We start from the raw sequence: 27,039 nt of genomic DNA, 5'->3' as shown, positions 1-27,039 counted from the left end.
ATATCATCGCCATGAACAGGTGATATGTTATATATTAAAAATTGTTGTCATAAATTGAACTAAGATCCTTCTGAACAATGGTGGACTGTTCGGTTTAGAAGCGCTTGCTTTTCTTTTTTGGAAAAGATTTGGAAACGTGAGAATTTTCACGAACTCATTGCAAGTAGGTTGGATGTGTGACGACACACCTAGACCCTTAGTAGGCCCATTGTGTTCAAAGTGTGTAATATTTTCGATGTTAGAGCTTAATGAGCTTGTTTTAGGTTATCTTGGCACCTATAAATTAAGTGATATTGAAAAGTCTCTTAAACGAATATGGCCAAGTGAACACTGTCTAACTATTTTAACTAAATAAGAAATAAAATTTTTTGAAAAGTATAAAAAATTTATACACTTAAAAAAATTTAAGGGTGAATTGTTTGTATTTATGGAAAATTACAAAAAATATAAAACACGAAATAACTAATTTATAGTACAAACTGAGGGTCCAACTCTATCTAAATATCAAATATCGACATATTTGCGCTTTGTCTATGCAAATGCATTTCTTTGGTATATATTTTTTTTTAAATATCTAGAGCATAACGACATGACGACAGAATACATGCATACAACAAATGCAGAAAATCAGCAATGACAACAAATTAGCAGCAAAAAGTTTTACATGCATTTAAATATCTATATATTGTATGTAGGTACGTATATAAATATAGGTACATAAATTTTATTTCAGCTCAACGGTAACGAAAAATCAGCAAAAAAGTTTTATAAAATCAGAAAAAACATTTAAAAAAAAAAACAATCTTAATTCGGCCAAAGATCATAACCTATCCGTTACTTAATACATATGTACATACATAAGTATTTATTAGAAAAACAGGCAAATATAAAAATAAATGAAGTCAACAGTGCTGAAAAACGAAAGGCAAAACAAGGAAATTGCACAACAGCAACTGATAAGCAGAGCCATCAACGGCAACACAAATATACTTATATAATATATACATATATATACATGGGAGTGTGTATGTGTCTTTTATGTATAATTTCGAGGTTCGCATGCACGAGATCAATATTCGAAATAGTAACGGAATAATCCAAAGTCAAATTGACGTCTATTCGCCTGACTTCGAGTGCGAATGATGGAGAGTCAATCAAAGTGACAGACAAACTAACTTTAAAGTGTACATACATGCATATGTATGTACAAGCATATAGTAGTATATAAGTTTAGCATTTTATAATGGGAGGAGGTTGAGTGGAAGGGGTATGTCTCAATAAATATTTGTTGCAAATTATTAAAATAGCTTAAGTCGACTTAAGTTAAATGCGATAATTTCAGATCTCAGATCAGACTCTACATATTTTTTATATAATACCCTTCACAGGTACAAGTTTTTCTTAAAAGAACTTGATTTTGAATGATCGTTTGTATGGCAGCTATGCCAAATTTCGTGAAGATATCTCCTGAAGTAAAAAACTCCATACGGAACTTGAGTTTGATCATTTAGTTTGTATGGCAGCTATATGGTATAGTAGTCCGATATCGGCGGTTCCGACAAATAAGCAGCATATATACTTTATAGGGTTTTCGATGTTTCCTGCTGTGTCTTACAAACTTAAAACACCCTGTTCTAGGTATAATAAAACTTTAGAACCGTTAGCTTCAAATTGTGTGAACATATTAATAAATATCTTGACCAGACCTTCAGCAGAAATGAAAATCGCCATCTCCGTTAAGTCGACTTAGGCTACTTTAACAAATTGCCACAAATAGTATATAACAAAAGTTTTATGTACTATGTAAATTCACCATTTCTCATGTTTCATTTAGTAGATAGTCTTCATGTAAGTCAATGAATCCCAAATGAATCGAATTGTTTGATTTTTCGCAAAGCTTAAGAATGTCATAAGTGTCAGCGAGCAGAATTTTTTTTTTACACGCATAAATAAATATGGTATACATACATATGTATGTATTTATACATTGCTATTTAATACTACTTGTAAGTAGAATTTAAATGTATCGTCATGTAAAATGCATTTCGGAAATGATTGAAAATTGTAATTGGGTTATGCGTAACAGTTCATCAAAGATCATTGCTGTCAAGCGTATAATACACTGACCCTAATGTGTTAAAATGCAGGAAGCTTGATAATACAGTTATGTAGAGTTCGAATAATTGCTGGCGGAAATAATTTGAATTAAACTTTAGAAGCTTTCGTGAAACTTAAAACGCTTCTATAAACAGTGGAGAGCTTTAATTAAAAAGCTTTCAGATTCTTATGAGAAAACTGTAAAATTAGAACTTTATGGTCACATAATAAATCTGCCATGAACTTACAGACGGCAGTGTGCTTTCATGCGTGAAGTTTACATGTAATTTTTTAGATAAGTTTTTTTTTTAGTGCAGAACGGTTAAGAAGAATTGGAATAATTGATGGCGGAAATAAATTGCAATGAATTAAAGTTTTGATTTCGCTTGGAAAGCTACTTTAAATATTAAATTGCTTTTATAAGCAAGCTTTCATGGCCGTTTGAGCTTTCGTATATCAATAAGTAATCATGGAACTCATTAAAATTGCAATTAACGTACAAACGACAGTAAACTTAACACGTATAAATTCAAAAGTGAAAGCTTTTAATTTTATATGTTTATTTATATATGAGACTATACAGAATGAATAGCAAGCAGTACAACTTTGAGCTTTATAGATTTACTACAATTTATTAATTTTATAAACCAACTTTTCAATTTTCACTCTTTTTTCCAAAATTACGACCCAAAGGCATATTAGCTATTATAATCAAAATTCGAAATACGATTATACCGAAAAAATTAGTATTACCCGATCTCGAACCAGTTTAACGCAGTTTGATTTCAGAATCATTTTTCACTATTTCAACAACAGCGAAGTTTTGTGTTTTTTTTAATTTCCATTTAAGGTTTTAAGTATTGTATAAAAGATACAATATGAAAATCAATTTAAAACGTTTCCCAAACCTTTCAGTTCAAAGTATTTGTTTTAGTAGGAATAGTATGAATATATGAATAGAATAGGAAACTAAATAGTTTCGCGAAAACTTAAGGTTTAAAAAAATTGTTTGAGGTATATGGCCATCTGTCAGAAAGTTCAACTGAGTTAATGAGATAAAGAATCTTGCTATATTTAAAACATGTAGCTCAGAAAGGTGAAGAGACCAATGAATTACTAAAATCTTGATATCAAACTGAATACCTTCGTGAAAACTTACAATACTAAAAATGTTTGGGGATTATTGCCACTTGTCAGAAGAGTTTACTTTAGTTGAGGTAATAAAATAAAAACGATGTTGTAGCATGTATATCAAGTTACAGAAATTTAAGATGGCTTATAGTCGCAAATATTTTTGAGAACAGTTGCCACCTTTTTACAAAAATTAATTAGGTAAGCCAATTATACAATTTGAGCGTCAAAGTAAAAATTAAGAGTAAAAGATAGAAAGTAAAAATTTTACCACACATCTCTTATACTTTTTCAAATTAATTTCTAACTTCTATTACGTCGAAGTTTTATTTCCAAAAATTATATACAGAAAAAATTACACAGCTATACACAAGTATATCTTTTTTTTGTTGCCCTGGATGTCGCAGATCCAGATTACAAATTTATTTATGAGAATATGTTAAATGTGCTCTTGTTTTTATGATAATTGCATTTCTTATATTTTGATCATATAGCGGATTTTTTAATAATGAAATGTATTTATCCAGTCATGATTAGGGTTCTACATTCCTTTTTTGCGCATACAAACGTCACGTGATCTTCACTCTCAGTCTCTTTACCGAAAATATGCGAAAAATTATGCGAAAGGTTTTAATGTTTAAAAAATCAAACGTTTACTCAATAAAAATCTCCTTTGCGTTCCAAATATAGAATATTTCCGAAGCTTGGTATGGAAAAGTGGAAAGGTGGACTTTTTGTTGGTCCTCAAGTATCGCGATTAATGAAATATACAGATAACTGTTCCGAAAAGTGAAGCATGGAAAAGTTTAGTGTTATTAGTCGAAGTTTTCCTAGGTAACCATAAAGCACCAAATTATGAAGAAATTGTGGAAAAGATGCTGACAAACTTTATGATTCTAAGAGTAAATATGAGTATTAGGTTAGATTGACAGACTAAGTATATATACCACAATCATATGGATATATTTTCGGATAATTAAGAAATTATAGTGGGAAACAGAGAAACTGGGCTGGATGAAAAAAAAATCAAGGTTGATAGGATCGTCCGATTATGGCATATTATTGCCGGTTCTTAAAAAGACGGTGTTAACTGGAGAATGATAAAGAAAAAGCTCATAAAAGGCATTCAGTTGAGATATATTATAACATACATTTGTCTCTCTGCTTACTTCGATGCATCCTTATATTTCAAAACTATACTGATATAAATATATCTGTTATTTTGTTTCATGTTTTCTGATTTTGGTATTGTAAAATGAAAATAAAGATTTAAAAATAAAACTGAGCAAGTCTGACAAAATCATTGATAGTGTAATAAATTGGAAGTACAAATACAGCGTCTACCAATAGGGACGACGTGATATTGACAGCTCGTTTGGAAATTGTCCAAAATTATTACACAAATTCACGTTCTCCGAAAAATACACAAATTCACGTTTATCAAAAAATCATATTCTCGAATGTGCCCTATTTCTGGTTTATAGACTCCGTCAACAAACCAAATTGTCGCTATTGGGGTGAGTAAATCCTCGTGTGGTTCAGGAAACGTAATTGTAAATCTCCAAAAATTGACCTTTTGGTCCGGATTGTGGTATGGCGGAGACAGAAAATGCCATTACCATCAATAGCGAGCGTTATAACACGATGGACACATTGCGTGCAAAGTTTGGCGGGCCGTTAATTACAAGAAATTTCCCAATAACACCTCTAGATTATTTTCTCTGGGGGTATGTTAAATTAAAGGTTTACGCCAATCAACCAGCAACGCTCGAGAAACTCGAAGACAACATTCAGCGCACTGTCATGTGGAGATATGCAAACGGACATTTTTGTACAAATTTTTTTCAAATCATAAATGGCGGTTGCATTTTAAAAAAAATATCTGCATAATAAAAAAATCAGAACCAATTTTGACCAAATTTGAGTGCTTAATTTCATTGTAACGTCACGTCGTTCTCGTTGGTAGACATTGTATATCCAAAATCGAACTTATATCTAGTGCAACAAAAACTGTTGACCTGTGAAATTTATTATAACATGCAACAACGCAAACATTATACATATATATATACATATATACATATATTGTATACATATTTATATATGTAGATAATCAAGAAGTTTTCATTTGTGTTTTAAATTCATTTTATTTCCAAATTTTTTATTGCCCATAGTTCAACTGTCAACAGTAGAAAAGGGTCATAAAGTTTATCAATTACCCGACTATAGATGACAAAAAAATGTTCTTCATATGGACTGCACTGTATAGAAAACTATATAACTATATGGTTTTTAAGTATCAAAAATATTTTTAAAAACACAAAAAATCAAATAAAATATGTATTTAATATATTTATTAAATTTGTTCAAGTAAAAAATTATAATAAATAAAATAAACAAATTAACCCTAAGTACCAAAAAAAGGAAACAACTTGAAAGCAAACTCAAATGTACATAAGTTATAGAATCGATAAACTGAAAGGGAGAGCTGTAAAATATTTTCAAGAGAATTTTGCTTAATATATACTTGTGAAATTTAAAAAATATATATGTAAGGATATTATCTCCTTAATCTTATAGAATATTGATAATTCAGAATTCTTATTGTTAAGTTAATCATACGGCAAAACTGTAATCACATGCGACAGAAAGAGTAGGTAAGCCACGAAGTGAGCACGCAGACATTAAAAGAAATCCAATAAAGATTGTAACAGAGTAATCCAGAAACAACAGTTGGATAGTCAACTTTGAATGTTGTTTCATTGATTATTTCAGGTAGGATAAATCATATTTAAGTTATTTATTGTGATTTTGTATGAAAAAAAAACTTTGATTATTTCAGAGAAAAACTTCTGATATTATTCACACTTAAAATATCATAACCTATATAAAATATATATAAATATTTTAGTATTCAATTGTCACATTTGAAATTTTCATAAAAAAACAATTCCAAATTGTTAAATATTTATATATAGTATTTATATTTTAACATATATATCTATGTATTGTATGTATATAGAAAATGTATGTATATATTGCATAGTAATAAGCACTATAAAAATTGTTGTCGTGTTTTTACTTTGAGCGATAAGCCAACCAACCAGTCAAGGGAGCTCATTAATGCTATCAGCACAAACAATTTGAAAATTGGACATATGTACATATGTATATTTACGAGTTGCCCAATGAAGGGCGACGAATGAGCGAAGAAGTCAAGCGCATAAAAATTTATGTAAATTGCGACGATCATGGAAAATACGAAAAAAAAGTGTATATGTATTTGTTACAAAAAAAAAAAAAAAATAAAATAAATCATGTTTTTTTATATACAAAAATATTTTACTTTTAATTTTAAATACCTACATAAAGTTTAAAAAGTTAAAAATTAAAAAGAAAATATTATAAAATTTAAATTAAAAAACACTAAAAGTATGTTGAAATTTAAATAAAAATTTAATTTTAAAAAATTAATTGCAATTAATATTTTTAACTAACTTTGTTTGTTTTAATAAATGTTAGTAAAAATAAATAAAACAGTTAAGTAAAAAATTGGAGATAAAACAAAATTCAAAACTTTGAATATTATAAAAATAAAAACAAATATTTAAAATTTGTATGAGAGGTGAAATATTTCGATTAAAATATTGAAAATTTCTATTTGGACATTATGGCAAGCATTAGCATATTTGTAACAAGATGATTAAGTATTTAAATGTGATCAGATGAAATATTTTCATTATACATATTTACTTGATTTGTGTTTGTGTTTTTTGTTTTCCTTTTATGGTATACCTGCAGCGCTCTGAAAAATTTATCAAAATTCATACGCCCATGAATATATACCTACATATAGCTATACATACACATATGCATATCTAAGTATATCATACGCAAGGCATTAAAAACACCACAGGCGATCTGGCTGACAATTTGGAAAACGAAAAAAATCAAAATAACTAAATTAAAATGCTACACTGAAATGGCATTTAATGAAATCAGAAAATATACATACGAGCACATACACATATGTTTGTATGTAGTTCTTGTATTTACATAGTACACAAAGCGAATAATATTTGCTTACGCTTATTATAAATGCTTATTAAGCGCATTAACATAACCATAAAAACATTAAGTAAAACTAATAAAACTTTAAATGGTATATAAGGGAAATATAAAAAATTGTAAAATAAAAATTATACGTTATTTATAATATATTGGTTGACATAAAAAATTGGAATAAATTTGTAAAATTTCAATGCGACTTAAACGGACTGGAGTAAAATATATAACAAATTAGTAATATACTATAATACAATATATTATATAATACTGACTTATATATTTATTTGCCATACAATGATAATCTGACTATTTTTATTATATTTCTAATGTGTGTCACGTATTTTCGAAAAAAGTGGGCAGTGCTAACTTAGTAAAAAAAAATTGACAAATTTCCTTTAAATTTTTTATTAAATAAAAAATTTTTATAGTATGTTTTTTTTAACAATTTTTTTCAGGTTCAGCGCCTATTTTAGCATGGTTTTGACATGTTATTCACACCAACAATAACAAACTTTTTTTTTGAGAAAAAATTTCGGAAAAATGCAATAAATACTTATTTCCATTTACATAGGTAAACTAGTTTAGAAATTTTAACTACCATTACTTTTGAGAATGAAAGAAAATTATTTTTAAAATAATTTAATTGAGTTTGTTTTAAATTATCAATTTTTTCTTTCTAATTATGGCGATTTTATTTTCACTTAGCTATTAATTTAATTATAGTACCTTTTTTTATTTACAAAAGCAAAAATCATTTAATTTATTTTAATTTAATTTTTGAATGAAATTCAATTTTAATATAATTGAATAAATTTTGTTTGTTATTCCTCACTATGCTTATAAAAAAAAATTTCAATCACAAACTAATTTGTAAACCAAAACAAGTAAGGAAGAGCTAAGTTTTCAAAATTTATAGCCGGATCACCTTATTTAGATGTTAACAAATATAATAAAAACTGTTGCGTTAGACTACAACATTTATCATTCGACAAAACCGTGAGACTATTACAATCACGTTTGCTATCCTGTTATCCTACATTATAGGGAATAGACTCACTTAGTTTCATTACTACCTTTTGGTACAGGTTTGCGATACTTATATTAAATCAAGCTCAAATGAAACATCTGATATAACTCAACCCAAAGAGGCCTAATTTAATCTATTGGGTATGTCAGGAAAAGGGCAACCAGAAAATCGGAAATTATTATATAAAGGATATAGGGTTTAAACTAAAGCCTAGACCGATTCTTACAGATATGTATATTAAACTTATATGGGGGCAGGCTACGTATATATTTTAAAAACTTTTAAGTCCTAGAGGCACTTTCATACTTTAATCCCTTATTAAATTACAGTGTTGTACCTTAAATTGTGGAATAGTTATAGACCTTTAACGTTTTCGCTTAACGCCAGTTTCTGCACGTGGCAATGGTGGGATTTCACCCATCTGCAATACCAATCTCCGGATACATGCGTACCAAAATTTGTCTCGACGGACACACAGTCAGCCGAAATCGTATCATCATCTCGATCATTTTGATAAATAATTCTATATCTATCTCGTTTATTTTTAGGTTTTATAAATAACCGTTAATGCTGTGCAACATATTGCGAGAGTTCCTTCTGCTCAACGCAAAACGAGACTTTATCCATAACTCGACAAGGACATGACATATGGCCATACTTTTTTTTGCTTAGGTTGGCAGGACTGTTATATGTTTACATGTCAAATTTGAGCGCGATCTGTCACATAGTTTTTTTTTAAGGCACTATAAACAAGTCAACCTCGAGTGTGTTTTTCGAATTTTACTATGGAAATTAACGTTGAGCAAAAAGTGTTTGTTTGAAATTTTGTTATTCCAATGGAATAAGTGCGACGGACGCAATGAAAATGTTGCAGAAGGCATATGGGGAGTTTTGCCTATCACGTGCACGTATTTTTGATTGGTATAAGTCGTTCAAGGACGGCCGTACATCGCTGGAGAACTTGCCCCATGATCGTCGTCCAGCAACGTCAATAAACGAAGAAAACGTCGAAAAAGTAAAGAAAATTGTGTTGGAAAATCGTCGTGTGACTGAAAGAGAGATAGCTAGTGAGCTCAACATATCAAATGGATCCGCTCATAGCATTATTCACGATGTTTTGGGCATGAGACGTGTGTCTGCTCGACTTGTTCCAAAATCCAGCTCATACGTCTCGTCTTGTACGCGATTATTTGACCAAAAACAACGTAAATATTGTTCCGCAAGCACCGTATTCACCCGACATGGCACCGTGTGACTTTTTTCTTTTCCCTAAACTCAAATTGCCGCTTCGTGGAAAGCATTTTCAGTCGATTGAAGTCATAAAAGAGAATTCGAAGAAGGAACTGAAAGCCATACCTAAAGCGGCCTACCAGAAGTGTTAGGAAGGTTGGAAAAAAAGGTGGCATATGTGTATCGCCTCTAATGGTGACTATTTTGAAGGGGATAAAATAAATATTGAAGAATAATTAACCGTTTTTGTTGTTTGAGCCAGTCTCGTTTATATTTGAGCAGAAGGTATAATTAGGTTCAAAATAGAGAATATATTACCAATTACATATTAAGTATCGCAACCAAAATAACCACTTATCTAAAAAATTTCAAAGTTTCGTTTTGAAACGATTCTTTTATTTTTTTGTATTTTTTAATGATAAATAACTGTTTACTAATTTTGCAGAAACCTTTTAAATTAGTTACAAGCACAAATAGAAAAAAAATTGTAGTATTTTTATGGGAAAAAAGTTACATAAAAAAAACCCATATTATTTAGAACAACATTTTTAGTAACAATTCAAGGAAAGTTTGAGAGTCTGAAAAATAATCTAATTTTTGTTATAATTTTTAATAAAATTAAATGTCTAATTATTATTAGTTGAATACTATTTAAAAAAATGCAAAAAGTTAAGTGAACATTAATATTTCGCCGATTAAATCAAAAATTGTATATATTTATGTATATAAGTATAATCATAAAAATTAATTATAAATAGAACTTTAGAAAATCAGATAAAATATTATATAGAAATGAAAATAGTGCATGTTAAAAGCAGAGAGTTTGTGAAAACAATTTTATAAACTTCTGAAATAAAAAACTTTGTATGAAAAAATAAAAATGATTGCGCTAAATATACACTTTTTTCACTAAGCAAAAAAATAAAATTACAATTCACTAAATACTTTGATTAAAGGATTAATATTTAAATTTTACACTTAAAAAATATAAATTTTACAATTTTTGAAAATAGATTTTTAGTAAAAATGTATTAATTTAAAATATATTTTTCCTAACTTCACTGGCGGTCTTGAAGAATAAAAAAAAAATAGAAAAAGGACCAGAAAAAAAAATTACTTGAAGCAATTATTTTTATACTCTTACAACATGTTGCTACAGAGTGTAACAGTTTTTTTCACCTAACGGTTTTTTGTATCACCTAAAACTAATCGAGATAGATATAGAGATACATATATAAATTATCAGGATGACGAGACGAGTTGAAATTCGGATGTCCATCCGTCTATCCGTCTGTCTGCAAGCTCTGTTAAAATCGAACTACAACTGTTTAAGCTCCAGATATTGAATATGTGGAACCCAGTTCCTACAACGAACATTTTACAGAAAATAACGATCAAACTGTGAGATATGTTATTGAAATTCAAAGCAAATAATTTCCTGAAAGCAGTATGCTAGACTGTCAAAAATGGCTTGAATGGCTAAGATTTTCGAACTTACGGTTTACTTTATACCGCATATATCGGCCAAAATGTGAGTTATCTTGATGAAAACAAAAGAGCGTGGTTTACTAATAACAATGTATCTTTGTGCCTAAAATAGATAAATAGGGTGATAACATGCCCTGGCCCCAAATATAACTAATATCACGATTTTCTAACATCCGGCTGACTTTACACCATATTAATATATTGGTGATGGCAAGTGAGGTAATTTAATGAAGCTCAGCATATTATTAGTATATGGCATGTTAATAGTATGTGGTTTTGCCAAAAATAAATAAAATCGGTTCAATACATCCCTTAGACCCCATATACTTAATATACAATTTTCGAACATCCGGTTGACCTAACACCATATATACGAACTACCCCCACTTCCATATAATATGGTACATAGGTATAATGATTTTCGTTTTTCGTACTAGCCTTATGATGAACATTGCTTTAAAATATATTCTCAAGTATAACTGAACAATGTCCAAATTAATGCAATCAGCGTTTCCTTTCCTTTCTCTGCCCCCAAATTGCATATATAGTGATTGCCGACTTTCCACCTGACTTTAAACCGTGGTGTATGGTCAAAATGTGTGATATTTTAATGAAATTAAATGGACAAGTTTCTTTGAAAATTATGTGGCTTACCCCCGAAAATGAATGGAATTGGTCTAAACCTCATATCCTCATATCCCTAATATAAACAATTTCGATCCTCTGGTTGACGTTTTCCATATCAACTCAATATATTAAATTTAGTCTCCATGATTGAGCTTATATCACATATTTTATTATTAAAGAAACAATTTGTGACTTCCGCTACATATTCAAACCCACGAAAATTTTTATTAATTATTTAAAAAAATATTTTTGTACTTCTAGTGTAGTAGTGTACAATAATTTCCACATCTTATACAACTACTCAGAGGAATGACATGTCTCGAAATCTCAGTCTCAATGACACAAAATGAAAGGAGCATGAAAAAAAAATACGAAAAAAATTTCCAAAAACAACTAAGACAATTTATCTTTTTCTGAAAAAAAGTTTAATTCCACTGCGTGCAACTTAGAAAAAGCAAAAAAAATTTAGAGGAAAATAATCCCAGACATTTTTTAGTTTCGCAACATCCTTGCATATAATATACATATAAAAGTTTAACGCAGCTGTTGACAATATATTTTCCAATTTTTTTTAAATTTTCATTCTTTATTTAGTTCATTTCATATAAGATTTTGTTGCTGCTTTTAAAATATCTCAACGTATTTCTCCACAGAAAGGTGCTTTGTCTTTAATTTTGTTGTTATTTGTTTTTTGTTTTTTTTTTTTTTATTTGTAGCGTTTTCAAGTATATTGACTGAAATACCAACTGTCAAAATATTTCCCTTTCATTTAAATTTAAATACACTTCGGGGTTATTATAAACTAAAAGAGTGTGCGACTGCTAAGAGTTGATCGAATTTTCGGTGAAAGTGTGCTCTTTGTTGAATAGAAAAAAGTTTTTAAAAACTTTAATTTAAAAAAAATTGTTTAGTCCCAATTGACTTTTTATGAAATTTCACAACCTTCAAATTAGACAAAATACAAAATACAAAATACATTGTAATTTTACTGATAACTAATCATCAAAATATAAATTTTTTGTAAATTTTCAAATTAATGATTAATTTGGTTAACACATTATAAGTAATTATAATATTAAAATAGTTTTATTTTAATATATTTTAAATATTTTTTTCTTACCTAATTTAAAATTTTTATCATTATTATTACAAAAAACATATTCGTTTCACATTAAAACAGCACACATGAAAATTGTTATTTTATTGAATAAAAATTTTATTTTATCAATGACATTTTCTAAATATTAATCAAAACGAAGTAGAATTTTCAAAAATTTAATGTTTTTTTTTAATTTTTTTTCATACATAAAAGAGTTTTGGATAAATAGTTACAAAAAAAACGAAAATATTGATTATTATTTACGAATTAAAATTATATTTTTAAATTCATTATTATTTATGAATAATTAAAAATTTATAAAAAATCAGAAACAAATTAATTTTTAGGAAATTTCAACTGTACTAACTAATTCAAAATGTTTCTAAAAAATTGTAAAAAAAAATATTTTAGAAAACAAATTCATAAAATCAAAAAATATATTAAAAATTTACAGTTATCAGCTAAAGTTTAGTTATAAATTTTTTTAGTTAGTGTAAAATTTTTATTAAGTAAAATCGTAACATACAATGGCTTAGTTTTTAAAGTTTCTTATTTTTTATAAATTCAAACTGGAGACAAATTCAATAGAAATCTATTATATATGACATTAACTCAAATCAGAAAAAATTTAGAAAAAAACCACCACGATAAAAAAAATATTTTATATAAAAATTTATAACACTTTACAAATTAATTTTAATTAATATTTTTTGTATAATGTAATAACATTTTTATTCAAACTTAGAGTTTTGGTTCAATGCTTTGGATTTAGTTATGACCTAAATTGAAAATTTTCATTATTCATTAGTTTAATGAAATTTATAAAAACTTATATTTGTATAAGAAAACGTTAAAATGTTAAAAAAAATCGGAAAAAAAGGCTCATCTTTGTCAATTCATTCGGAGAATAAAGAAAAGGAACTCGACTTTTCCTTTATCCTCTCTCAAAATGTCCCATTTGATCGATATTATTCTAAGAATGCTATATTGGTATATTTCTCCAAAAATTGCTCTTTAATAGTCATTTCATTACCTGAAAATTCCCACTAGTCAAATCACTTATTTTCATAAATATACAGATATGTACACATACATATGTATGTAATATCTGTAAATAGGCCTTCTAATTTATCTGAAATATTCAAGGTTTTGAGCGATAAAAAAAAAATTTAACAAATTTATGCAGCGATCTTCCAATCTATTATAGATACTTTTGAATATTTAAACCAAACTTTGTAACTAAATTTATGTTTGTGTGTATGAGCGTGTATGCACGTGCTTATAAATATTCGTTAAGTCAGGTGTACTAATTTGCATAAAGACACTTTACAGCAAACCTAAATTGATGCGGAGAAAAGTATGACAAATAATTTTAAATTTTAAATTCCAACACTACGTCATCGGAGCTTCAAACGCTGATGCTCTAAACGAGTGCATTAAGCTTTTATTTATTTTTAGTAATTTCAGATAAAAATCTGTAAGTATGTAGTGATCGCCGAGTGTGGCATCATTGTTTGCGCACATATTACAAAAACAAGAAGAAAAAAGTAAAAATACTTATAAGTAAGTATATGAATAAAACCAGCTTTTAAATGAACACCAGGGTCTTCTAGTACACTATTAAAATATTTTTTATATTTATCGAAGCTTTAGAGGCCCAGTGTTTCCACAGCAACTTTGTTTTCATGGGCTAAGTCGACACTTAGCGTATTCTAGAAAGCGGATATTTGAGTTTCAGTATCAAGAACGCGGTCCAGAAAGCCTAATCCCGACAAAAGGAGTAGCTAAGCAAAAATATTTGCATGGTCTGACTGACTACAATCTATTTGGTGACCCCTGCCGATGGGTTTTTTCAATGAATACACCTATTTTGCTATGTTTGTCATTTAAGTAAAATGTGAGGTTTGACCCCTACACCCCTTGACTACAACACACAAAAATCCTAAGATTTTTACTATCATTTTCGGTTTTAGCAACCCAAAATTAGCCTCTAACATCAGGATTTTCGATTTACTTTGCGTTGGTGTCGTTAGCAGAAGCGAATTGGAGATGCAATTGAAGGACACTCATTGCTCATTTATTTCACTCAAGTACTTGCATTCTCATACCAAAACAACAAAACATCTGACTGTAGAAAGAGTAAGAGCATACACCCCTCTATAGGGACACTATCTTGTGGATTTTTCATCTAATTTGACAATATAGGTTTGATATTGAACTCCATCCAGATTTACAACCGTTTTTATATCTCTTAAAGAACTACGAGATCTGTTGGCATTAAAGTAATGTCTTCGCCAGCGGAATGGAACTGGGTAATATTTGGCCTTGAAATCTTATTTGAGCATTTATTTATTTTTATATATAACAACAAAAAAAACTTTAAGGTCTGAATTTTTTTAGTTACAGAAAGGGTGATGTAGTTAACGAGTGTTTTTTTAGACGTGTGGTTTTCAATGAGACTAAATTTTTTTTAGAGTTGGTCTTTTAGACAGCTTGTCGATTTATACTCAGTTTAGTTTGCCATTTCATAATGAACAGACTTATTACGGAATAATGTTTGCAAATCATGCAAATTTATTACCAAAACAATAGTTTGAAAAAAAAGTTTTGTTCAGCGACGAGGCTCACTTTCGGTTGAATACATTGGTACATAGTACATAAATAAACAAATTGTCGCATTTGAAGTGATGATAATCCCGAATCATTACTGAGACGCCGTTACATCCTCAAAAAGTCACTATTGCAGAAAGTCACATGCCAGAATACCATAGTTAATCATTTATGACTTTTTCGTACCTGAATTGGAGGATGTTGGTGTGGACGACCTTTGGTTTCAACAAGACGGCGCTATATGTCGTACAACCAACAAAACAATCAATTAATTGAAGGAAAGGAATTATGAGCGCACTATCTCGCGACGCGGGCCTATGGCGTAGCATCCAAGATTGTGCCATTTAACATCGCTGGACTACTTTTTGTGGAGTTATGAGGAGCCGTTTGTCTACGCAGATAACAACGAGATGATTGACGACTTTGAAGAGAATATTAGGCGCATTATTGCTAACAGACGACCCCAATGAGTGAAAAAAGTAGTCGAAAATTGGGCATGTCGGCTGGAATTTATTCGAGCCAGCCATGATGGTCACTTGCCCGACATCATATTGTAAACACAATGGCAAACCTTTATCTTTATAATAAAGTAAAGTTCTTGGCCATAAAATTAAATTATATGCGTTTTATTTCCTCTGGAAAACCACATGTCTAAAAAAACACCTTTTATATAAAAATATATTCGCTTATCAGTTCATATCAGAAACATATAAATCAAATAAATAATAACAAATATTATATATGAATGAAAATTTTCTGCAGAAAATTATCCGTTCCTAGAACCAATATTAAACTTATGTCGAAATTTTTGCAAAAACTGAAGTGATAATTTTGAAAAATTTGTTAAAAAACAACGATTGTTGGTGGAATGCTTAGGAAAGTATCCAAACAACCATAGTCAAGTCATTCCATTATAAGACACATTTTTGTCATAACTCACAGTTCTAAAAAAATTATTCGAAAAATCAGTAGATTTGTTACCTAGTTATTAATTACAGCTAACTAGCAAGCTATAAAAATTACATTCATATATGTGTGTATGTGCAAACGATGAGTTTATGCATAAAATCTATATAGTATGTATGCATTTGTAGAAACTCAAATAGAAACCCATACGTTTATACGAAATCTGTGGTCTTACTAGCTATAAATGTATGCGTAAGTACCTGTGCCTTTAAAAGTGCCGCATATTTAGCTGCTTTACATTTTTAATGAAGCCAAGTCGTCAAATAAAAAAAAATTAATAATGAACGAATTAAAATCCAACAAATCTCGCATTTATGAACATACTAAAAACTGTTTTTTTCGCTCTTTGTTAGTTAGAAGTTTATAAATTAGAATTTATTTCAAAAAACTAAAAACTACAATGACTTTAAAGCTATAAAAACATAAAGCAAATAAAGACATATACATATATACATTTGAGCTACGATATACAAACATAAAGCATTCGTTTTTAATAGGATTCCCTCTTAATCGATAGTATTTTGCACATTCACATTGAATATAAAGGAATGTCACCTGAATATATAATATATTGTTAGTTATTGTGGTGGTTTTATTAACTTTAGAAATTTCCACTTAGGAACAATGCTGTTTTCATGTAAATTAATTTTTTGAATCTAACTTTCAAATAAGCTGATCAGTACAATCAGTACAACCAACCCAGTTGTTTGAGGGGAACGATCAAATTCATGACGTCATAGATTACAAAATAAGAAGAGGCAACATGAAAAAAATTGCAAATGGTAAAAAACATAAAAACTTTAGAAAACTCGTGAAATAAACTTAATTTTGTTATTTAATAAATAAAAATAGGAAGGGGAAGTAGGGTTAATTCATGTAAAGCCCATGTAAGGCCCATTTTTTAAATTTTTTTTTATGAAACAGTTAAAATTCGTTTTTAGAAACCACATGGTATGACATTTGAAAAGTATTCTGTTAAATTTTCATGGAAATATTATGAAAAATGCGGCAATGGCCGCAATTATTCTGGAGCGTTTCGAAAAAGTCGGTGGTGGATCATTGGAAATAAAAAAATTTTAATTATAGCGTTAGATAATAGCTTTGCCGGGTAACGAGGGAGGTTTTCTAAATTATCAATTCTTTTGGCCACATGTGCAGAAAACCGATTAAACAAAGTGTTATTTGCACTTTATTATAACCCGACGTTAAACATTTAATTTTTGAAAATCGATACATATTTCACTTATAATTGTATATGAACACACGTACATTTCGATTGCTTTTTTTCATTATATTTTATACTTTTGCAAATTTTCCTGTGAATTTATCACGTCACATTTGTTAGAGTAACGGTAACAACTTGGTGTAATCTTGTAACTTTATACGTTCATAAAGACATGTACCATAAATATTTACATAAGTAAACAAGTAAGCAAGATCGAAATTCAAGTGTAACCGAACATTTTATACTCTTGCAACTTGCAGATTCAAAGCCGGCTAAATACCTTCTAAGAGCCTGTACGACTGCAAAGTGATTCATTATAAATATGGCTAACTTCCCTCTTAAAAAGTAGAATTTGCATTTTAATTTAGCAAATAACGGAAAAGAAAGTAATTTTTATTGAAACGGTTAAAACCGCTGCCATTTTCGTCTGCATCCCATTCGCTGTGTTGTCAATACGTTCACAGCAAGTCATGGAACACGGAAACTAAAACATAAACACCATGGAACTCATAAGGCCTTTGCATAAGAAAGAGATGAACGTTCACGCATGCACAAGATTTTCGGTAAGAAATCAATAGAAACTTTATCTGATAGAAATCTGCGGTAGCGCTCTTGGTTAGTTGACCGGTGATTTAACGGTTGCGTGACTTGCAGGGTTTTAATCACACCCAAATTGATAAAGCTAACTGTACGAACAATTCACATACAGTTTTTTTCATTTATGTAAACACGCTCGGCGAAATACTTCATATTCCACGTACACTCTAACATCATATACATTCAAATACTTTTACAATATAATTTTCAATTAAAACCCAAACATCTACAATAAAAATTACACAAAGCAAATTCGTCGCAAAATTCTTGCACCGATACTTTTAACGTCTTTATAACCTATTTAACGCGTACAGGGCGATGCAGATACACCTAAAATCGAAAGGCGAATCCAAAGTTTTTGGTTTACCGCATACACTGTAAATACCATATAATAATTATTTTTTTAATAGTATAATGTTATAGCATAAAAACATTAATGAAAATAAATAAAAATAATACACAAAAGTCATTCAAACCATAGTATAAACAACTCTTGAATATTATTAAAAGTTATTATACTTGAAGCACCCTGCTTGTTAGCTAGCCATTTATTTCGAGTGGTAACACTATCACCAGCTGATTTGACATTCAAACAACTATTTTTTAGCGCCTTACTAATACAATAATTGTGAAAAATGCTAGTTTATTAACATTTTAAATGACCGTTTATAAAAGTACAGGGTATTTACACTAAAGTCATAAAAAATACTGCGATCTGCACAGAAAGCTATGTCTTCTCTTTGCCGTACTTTGGTTGGTATTTCTATTATCATGTTTTGTAATTATCACTAGTAATTTGAAGAGATTTTGGGTAATTAAGCTGATTTATTCTTCGGGTCATTCATGCTCCTGTTACATAAGAAGAAATGAAACATGATCGAAGCAGTAAAAGTAAAATTTTAGAAAATGTATTAAATGTAAAGTATATGTATATACATATACATATATGTAACAAATGCCTATAATTCAAAGATTTTGCCGAATTATTACAAAATGACAACCATGTATCAGAAGTCGAATTCATAAACCGACATCTACTCAAATTTAATTGCGAAGAGTGACATTCCGAAGGTTTCACGCAAACAGAATATAAAAATGGCTGTATAACACTTATAGTACGTAGTCTTTTTAAGAATTACAATTACAATCACTATTTTATAATGACACCGGGAGTTACCATTCACATAATCTGGCAAGAAGCTGAAGTCCACTAAGGCATTTTGTAACGGTTTTTGTTGTTATATGTCCCAAGAAGACTTCAAAGTTAAAACGTAACCATAAAAGCCCTTTCACATACAACTTTCCTCGCTTTGCGTGACAGAGCATACTGAAACAACGATGCGCAGAAAGCAAAGGGTATACCACGCGTTGCTTTCAGTGTTTCCCGCTAATGAAAATGACGACTGTTACTTGGGAAAGCGTAAAAAGATGAGAGTTGTCCAGCTTTTGCTTTGTTTCGTATCGAAAACTTTTTATGTGAAAGTACTCGTACAAAAGCGTACATAGAACTTTTCCGTCAAAACAAATGTTTGATGCAAAGCAAAGCAAAAGTTGTATGCGAATTGGACATAACTTCAATTACGAGAAAAACTATATCGGCCACCTGTACATATAAATTTTATATATTTGTAATAATTTGGGATTATAAGAAGAAAAATTTATAGAAATGAATAAAATATATAAAACATGACTATTTTACCTTTATAATAGTAAATTTAAAAAACATGCTAAATTGTTAAAAATATTTAGAAGCAAATTCGTTATGAATGCTGAATTTTTGTACCAGTAATCTGAACTGCTAACTATCACTAGCTAGCAAAGTATATGCTGGAAAGCGTTTCTTAACCCACAAAACTAGCAGAAACAAGAAGAAGAGAGCACAAGTTGAAAGCGTAAAAAACTGAGAGAAAATAAAAATTCGATTGATTAATTTTCGAGTGTTGATATGAAGTGATTGTGAAAAACAACATTTTGATATTTTCTTGGTAGTTTCTGCTAGTTTTCTGTTTCTTTACTTTTCGGTCTTTGCGAACAATCTTCTTCTTCCTGATAGCTAGCAGCTATTAGCAGTTAAGATACAAAGCTTTTAACTGGATCAACGAATGCAGGGTGATGCAGTTGCACTTTAAAACGAAGGCCGATTTGGTATGTATACGAAAAGCCTGTATAAAATAAAAACTTTTAAGAAAATAAAATTTTTGAGTGTTGAAACCAATTCATTTTTTTCTGCATAAAACCACTGGAAGCTATTAAATACTAACTGCATTAGTAACGTTCTGCATATAGTTTCAGCTTTTGGCTTACAACACTGTTGCCAGCTGATTTTATTTGACATTTTTATTTATAACAGCTGTTTATTAGCGACTTGCGTTCGTTTTTGTAATGTTAATTTTATTAAAACTTATAAATGAGTGTTGGTAAAAGTGCAACCACATCGTTGAATAATAAAATGGACGATCCTTTGCGTCCAAAAGCGGTGCCGCTTGACTCCGAAACCGTACTTTGGTTTGAATTTTTACTCGATCCACAATTAATTACCAAACACCTGCAAAAGCTCAATCCAGGTAAATAGAACGCGCTTTGAATTGGAAATTGAAATAAAAAATGGTATTTTAGATCCCAGCGCATTGGAATTAATGACACAATTCATATCTGTTACGCCGGATGTAATAATACCAACACAGTATGATTTAACTTCGCCAGACACAGAAAATTTGCCGGGGGGTATACCGGTGACGCCAGGCGCAGGCGTAAATAGTGGTGCTGCTATGATGAACATGGACGGTCTACGTATACCCCGTAAACAAATTGCATTGAAGATTTTAACGCTTAAAGTAGCAACGTGGTTGAAGTGGAATCTCGGTAAGAATGTAAAGCATATGAAGTTGTATCATTTTTAAACTTTTTATAAAATTGCAGATGTATTGGAAAAGAGTTTACCGATACCAAAACAGTTGTTTTTGTTGCGTGATTTGTGTACGATTTGCTTTGGCAAATTGGTAAGTATACCCTTGCAGCAGGATTTCCAGGCGAAAATTTGTAAGTTGCCGAAAATTGGTGCATAACGCATATATTTATATTAATTAATATTTAATTACAGCCTCTGATGGGCATGAACATGCTGCGCGCTTTGCGCTAACATTCTACCACCGTTGGGTGTTACGTTTGCAAATTCTAAAAGATATTGCCATGAAAGCAGCGCGTCCGTCCATGGCTAATATGTAAGTAAATAAAGAAATGTAGTGTTCTTTATTTTGAAACATTTACTTCTAATGTGTGTAGGTTTGTGCCAATGGAGCCGATGCATCAATTTTTCGCTCCTGATATACCACCAAAAAATAGCGTGGATTATCTGCAGGAGCTTTGCAAGTCCACGGAACCGTTTTATGTGTTTACTTTCGACACATTTGTAACACTACACGCAGACACTGAAACTATGCTGCAAAATTTCGAACATATGCAAAAAATTTCGTTAGCCGAATTACGTTCGCAAATCTACTTCGATTTGGTTAATTTCTACTTGTATACAAAACAATACCGACAAGCACGCGATGCTGTGAACGAGTGTCGACGCAATTTGAAGGAAATGAAAGCTGACTATATAACCGAATCTGCTAAACGCATATCGGCAGGTTATCTCTTTTGCCACGTTAATGACGAGGAGCTGGAAGGTTATCTACTGGCTTGTGGCTGTAGCGAGCAACGTACCACTTTAACGGAGCGCTTTAATGCCTCGTCATTAAAACAGTATAAAGTAAGTAACTAAAAAAATATGATTCGGGTTAAAAGTTAGTGCAATTGTTTATTACCACTACTACAAGGACATCATTGAAATACTACAAGAGGATAATCATATACGTGAGATACCACTTGTAAGCCGACGCATACTCGAACTCGACATTGAGGGCGCCATTTCGCAGGGTTCACTTAAGGAGTCGCGTACACTCGAAATGCAAGTAGCTGCGTTGAATTTAGTACGCAGCATTTTTGAGGAGGGCAATATTTTTACAAGCGTGGATTATTTTGAGAAATACCGACACATAAACTGTTTCGTTACAATTGTAGAGGTAAGTAAATAGTAAATAGTATGTGACTAAAATGATTGTAATATACTAATAAAACGATCATTTATTATATAGGCAATCAGCAATGTGCTGCCACATTGTACTCTTGGCGAGCGAAACGCAATCAAAAGCTTTCTAATAGACAGCATATTGAAAGAAAATATCGGCAAACAATTTCTACAACACTTGCAACACATACAACTCTTCTCAGCCACTGAATTGCTTGACCTAGAACGACAAACAGCCGATGAGGAGCTCACTGTGCCGACGCTTGCAACGCTCAGTGAATGGAAATTCAATTCGAAAAGTAGGTTATGAAATGCCTAAAAACTCAGTAATAATTAATTGTTAATTTATAATGAATTATATTTACATTTTTAGTAATACGTATTGAGGTCGGCTCGCTCGAACGTCAACTAATCTCTTGCACAAATGCGAATACTGTGCGTAAACTTCTAGTTAAGTTGGCTGCCACCAATCCAGCTAAACCGCTTTGGACAGTAAATCCAAGTTGGGAGATTGCAACACCGATTAAATCGTTGCTCATGTCTATGCAAAGAGGATTTCTGCAGGACTTTGCTTATGTTTTATTGGGCAAAGCGCGCGAGATGACTGCTAAAAGTGTAAGTTTATTTTTGAAATGCAGTTCTTATTGCAAGAAACAATTCTTAAATTACCCTTAGGACTACATTGGAGCGGTGTCGATGCTGAGCGTACTGAAGTCGGAGACACAACGCCAAGAGCTTTCAAATACCACAGTTGTTTCAAAGCTAGGCAAGCTGGTAAACTGGGAGATTTTATTCATTCAAATTACACAGTGCCTGGAAGAATGGAATCGGAAAACTTTGGATCTGCAGTCACTGGGTAACCGCTGCAAGCTATGCTTGGCTTCACTACAAAGCAACGACAACATTATACCCCGCATAGAGGTAATCAAGCGTTTGACTTAAATGGAAAATATTACTTTTTCTTTATATGCACCAAATTAAGATTAATGAGGCACATCGATATCAGACCACTATAGCATACCTGACCGATCTAAATAAAAAAAAAAAACTTTTTTATTTGACAAGAAATCATCACGAAATTTGGCATAAATTATTATGTTGTTGTTGTTGTAGCGGCAGAATTCTGCCGAGTTGACAGTCTCGGCCGGATAAAAATCCGGGTCCGTTCCGTAAACGTAGACCTGTAGACTGTCGCGGGAACGGCATAAATTATTCTCTAAAGCATATATGTATCTGCCATACAAACTAATCGATCAATATCTGGTTCTTAAATCGATAATTTTTATGTGAAGCTTGGTTTTTATCTATGGCTTGGTTATTGTTGGCTATTTATTTGAAATCCAGTTTAAGAAGCAAAATATAAATTTTTTTACCACAGATAATCGAAAGCTGCGCCATCATGCTGCTCAATCTAGGCGATTGGAATACACTAATGTTCTTGGATAAGCGTTTGCCACAACTCGAGCTGCCCATTGCCTTTGCTGCCACCGTACTTGATATGGAGAAGATGAAAGGCTCTAAGAAGGTGTGCCGCGATGCTTTCGATTTGGTATTGCAAATGTTTGTGAATACCACGAAACGTAGCGGTGGTCCTGGTGGCGGCAGCGGCAGTTCTGGTGGCGGTAGTTCGCGAAATTCCCCATCCCTAGCTGTTTCAACTGGCCTTCAACCGTTTCTGAAACGCATACGCCATCAACTGATCTTCTCACTGGCCATATCATGCCTTGGAAAAATACAAAACATACTTAGAGATGATACAAATCATGACTTGAGTGGTGAATATATGCATTTGTGGCCCGCTGGCATACCCAGGTAGGTGTAGTGCGCTTTTATCCACGCAATAAAAACACAAATGTTTAAATTAATTAAATTAATTTTGCTCTCGCAGTCCCTTGGCGTATAGCGTGCGTATAGTTTGTGAGACTTTGCATTGGCTGTTAACAGAAGCGTTGAAATATTATCCACAAACTATAACATGGTTGAAAACGAAAGGTGACTTGGAATTAGGTATGCAATTTTTTTCTACCATTATTTTTCTGTATTTAATTAAATATTGTTTATACTTATTTTATAATTTTTTTTTTTGTTTTTGTTTTTGTACTTCATTTCTATCATCCAGCTATTGGCAACAACGAAGCGGCAATGCGTTGTTATGTCAATGCGCTCATCACTGGCACCGATTACTGTACATTTCCATTGCAACGCAATGTAGCTGATGATTATGTAATACATAAAATGATACGTTGTTCATCGAATTTAGGCTGTCACATGCAAGCCACTGTGTTGTGCCAGGTAAATTTTGTATTTGTAGAATATTTGTAATCAAAAATTTTAACTGTTCACAACGTTTTGCAGTTTTTGGAGGAAATTGATTACGGCATTGTATTCAAAAAACTTACCGAGAAATCTTCCAATTTCACCGACGCAATGGATGCGTATTATAATTGCATTTGGGACACAACGTTATTGGAGTTTATAATAAATTTACATGCTAGAAAGGGAGAGCATAGCCGAAAGTTGGAGGCGGTAGGCTTGTTGACAATTTATAACTTATTTAGAAACTTTAAAATTATATGTATATTTCATTCTATTTTTATTATAAAGATCGCTATTATGGGCTCACTTGAATTGAATGCAAACAACAACGACGAAATCAAACGTGAAGCGGCGGCAATACGGAAAACACGCTTTCTACGCGCACTAGCCAAACAGTATTTGTTGTAAAAATATACGGATTCATAATTGTCCACAACTTTTATTTTATTACATACTTACGAAACATATGTAATAAATTTAAGCCCTAGCCGTACTTGTAGTTGTAAGCAGTTTTCTACGACGATACAAAAGATTCAGACTTAATTGTAAAATATTGTTGTAATATCAAATAGTTAGAAATAAGTTTTAAAATATTATAATAAATAAACTGTTTTTGAGACAACTTTCATTGATATAACAGGTGTTATCACTAATTAGTAAACAAATAAAAAAATATTAGACTTAATAAATCATTTTAACAATATTGTTTTAATTTTAACATGGAACGCCATTTTTTTTTTAAATATACTTAGTTTACTAAACACGCTTATTAGCTATTTATAGTCAGTTATTATATTCAACTCACTACAATTTTAACTCTTACTTTGGTCGTCTGCCACGAGCGGCGCCACCTGTCTTTGCTTTCTTATTGGCAGTCTTTTTATCATCCTCTGTTTTGCGCTTAGGTGTGGGTTTATTCGCAGACGGTATAGCCTAAAGGGAGAGTACAGAAAATTTTAACTTTTCTTTATATCAAAATATTTAGAATATCTTTTATTAACGTACCTTAAAAAAACTATCCAAACGTCCTTGCGTTTGTGTATTCTTTGATTTTTGTATTTTCTTTGCGCCCGAGCGTACACGATCCTCATTGAATTGTCGATCGCCACAGAGAAATTTAACCAGACCTTCTTCATCTGGTTCAGTCCATTTGAGCTAAAGTAAAAAATACAAGTTATTACAAAATCCGAAATATTCTTAACTACACACACTTACCTCAATTGTTAGAGGATCTGTTACATTGGGTTTTATAAACAGCTCACGCGCAACTTGATAATTCCAGTCTTCTGCCACAGTATATTTCTTTTGATCAATATTTTTGAGTATTGTCTCAATATCACGATAAGTATTAATTAATTCAATTGCACGCTTTGGTCCAATACCTTTTATGCCTTCGCAGTAATCACAACCAAGCAGTATGCAGAGATCTATGAACTAAAACCGAAAAAAATTTTGATAAGCACGAATAGACCGCTTGTTTGGAGTACCTACCTCAGTGCTGGTCAATTCAAAACCTTGTAGCACTTTTTCATAACTAAACTCTTTGACTGGCATTTTTCGCGCCTCGCTAAAAGTCAAATGACGCAACAGCACATTTGATCCAAAAGTAAGCGCATCCATATCCTCTGTAGCGGTGCCATACACTTTGCCCGCCTTGACTAATGCCGCACATTGCGCTTCCGCCTCACAGGGTGCCTCTACATATGGCACACCCATTAGTTTAAGCAATTCCTGCGCTTCACGCGCATGCTCTTTAGTTACTCGCACCAAACGGCGATTGAATTTTTCCACCTCTTCTGCATTGCCGGCTTCTTCCGCTTTCTCCAAGGCCTTTTGTGCTTCTTCACGGCGTTCAGCGCGTTTAGCCAATTCACCTGATTTTAGATCTGGTGGCTTACCGTCAAACACATATACCGGCTTAATGCCATGCTCCAACATACGTATAGTTCGATAAAACATGCCCATTAAATGTGACGTAGGTTCGCCATCCACTGTTGTTAGTTGCGCGCCATCAGAACGAACGGCTATTAAAAACTGATACAGACACATCGATGCATCTATAGCAACTTTACGTCCTGGAAACGTTGGTATGTTAATGCTAAACGAATGTCATACTTTGCAACAAATCTCACTTACCAAAGTAATTTTTGATTTCATTTTCCTTTATTGCGGATGGTGCAATATCTGCTATCAATTTCGCTAATCCCAAAATTCCCATTGTGTCCTTATTATTATGCTCAGGATAAATGAAATGATTGCAGAACGAAATCGTATAGAGCAGTTGAGGTGAATAAATGAAGATTTTGTTGGCGCGCAGTTATTTACCTATGTGCCACAGCGATAAAACGATATTCGCAATGTTATCAAAATACGGGTAAAATTATCGACTCTTACAGATATGAATGGATATGTACAATACATGAGCTGTTTTTTTTTTTTGTAATCGTATATTACTAAATATTTGTATATACAATTTCAAGATAAAA

General features: G+C 31.3%; 2 protein-coding genes across 2 annotated transcripts; one reads left to right on the top strand and one right to left on the bottom strand.

Annotated features, from left to right (window-relative positions):
- The first annotated feature begins 20,506 nt into the window (after positions 1 to 20,506).
- On the top strand, positions 20,507 to 25,190 carry IntS8 (integrator complex subunit 8). Its single transcript, XM_014237395.3, has 14 exons — positions 20,507 to 20,729; positions 20,782 to 21,027; positions 21,085 to 21,204; positions 21,266 to 21,386; positions 21,448 to 21,919; positions 21,987 to 22,232; positions 22,305 to 22,536; positions 22,611 to 22,852; positions 22,913 to 23,158; positions 23,616 to 24,049; positions 24,126 to 24,244; positions 24,357 to 24,529; positions 24,593 to 24,763; positions 24,842 to 25,190. The coding sequence occupies exons 1-14, from the start codon at positions 20,573 to 20,575 to the stop codon at positions 24,959 to 24,961; spliced, it is 3,099 nt and encodes a 1,032-aa protein (XP_014092870.2). The 5' UTR covers positions 20,507 to 20,572; the 3' UTR covers positions 24,962 to 25,190.
- Fen1 (flap endonuclease 1) lies at positions 24,977 to 26,864 on the bottom strand. The gene is made up of 5 exons (XM_014237396.3): positions 26,690 to 26,864; positions 26,045 to 26,628; positions 25,769 to 25,987; positions 25,559 to 25,708; positions 24,977 to 25,486 (listed from the first exon to the last, which is right to left on the bottom strand). The coding sequence occupies exons 1-5, from the start codon at positions 26,769 to 26,771 to the stop codon at positions 25,373 to 25,375; spliced, it is 1,149 nt and encodes a 382-aa protein (XP_014092871.1). The 5' UTR covers positions 26,772 to 26,864; the 3' UTR covers positions 24,977 to 25,372.
- Between the last annotated feature and the right edge of the window lie 175 nt (positions 26,865 to 27,039).

The sequence above is a fragment of the Bactrocera oleae genome, chromosome 4, assembly GCF_042242935.1.
Source record: "Bactrocera oleae isolate idBacOlea1 chromosome 4, idBacOlea1, whole genome shotgun sequence".
NCBI lineage: Eukaryota > Metazoa > Arthropoda > Insecta > Diptera > Tephritidae > Bactrocera > Bactrocera oleae.
Note: the sequence above shows the minus strand (reverse complement) of the source record. Positions and strands in the feature narration are given on the sequence as shown.

What these genes read in the sequence shown, in the direction of transcription:
- IntS8 (XM_014237395.3), top strand. Translation starts at nt 20,573, where the DNA reads ATGAGTGTTGGTAAAAGTGCAACCACATCGTTGAATAATAAAATGGAC. An exon ending in CCTGCAAAAGCTCAATCCAG is followed by an intron (nt 20,730 to 20,781) that starts GTAAATAGAACG and finishes ATGGTATTTTAG; the next exon opens with ATCCCAGCGCATTGGAATTA. An exon ending in CGTCATTAAAACAGTATAAA is followed by an intron (nt 21,920 to 21,986) that starts GTAAGTAACTAA and finishes CACTACTACAAG; the next exon opens with GACATCATTGAAATACTACA.
- Fen1 (XM_014237396.3), bottom strand. Translation starts at nt 26,771, where the DNA reads ATGGGAATTTTGGGATTAGCGAAATTGATAGCAGATATTGCACCATCC. An exon ending in TGAAATCAAAAATTACTTTG is followed by an intron (nt 26,629 to 26,689) that starts GTAAGTGAGATT and finishes CAACGTTTCCAG; the next exon opens with GACGTAAAGTTGCTATAGAT. An exon ending in GTTTGGATAGTTTTTTTAAG is followed by an intron (nt 25,487 to 25,558) that starts GTACGTTAATAA and finishes CTCTCCCTTTAG; the next exon opens with GCTATACCGTCTGCGAATAA.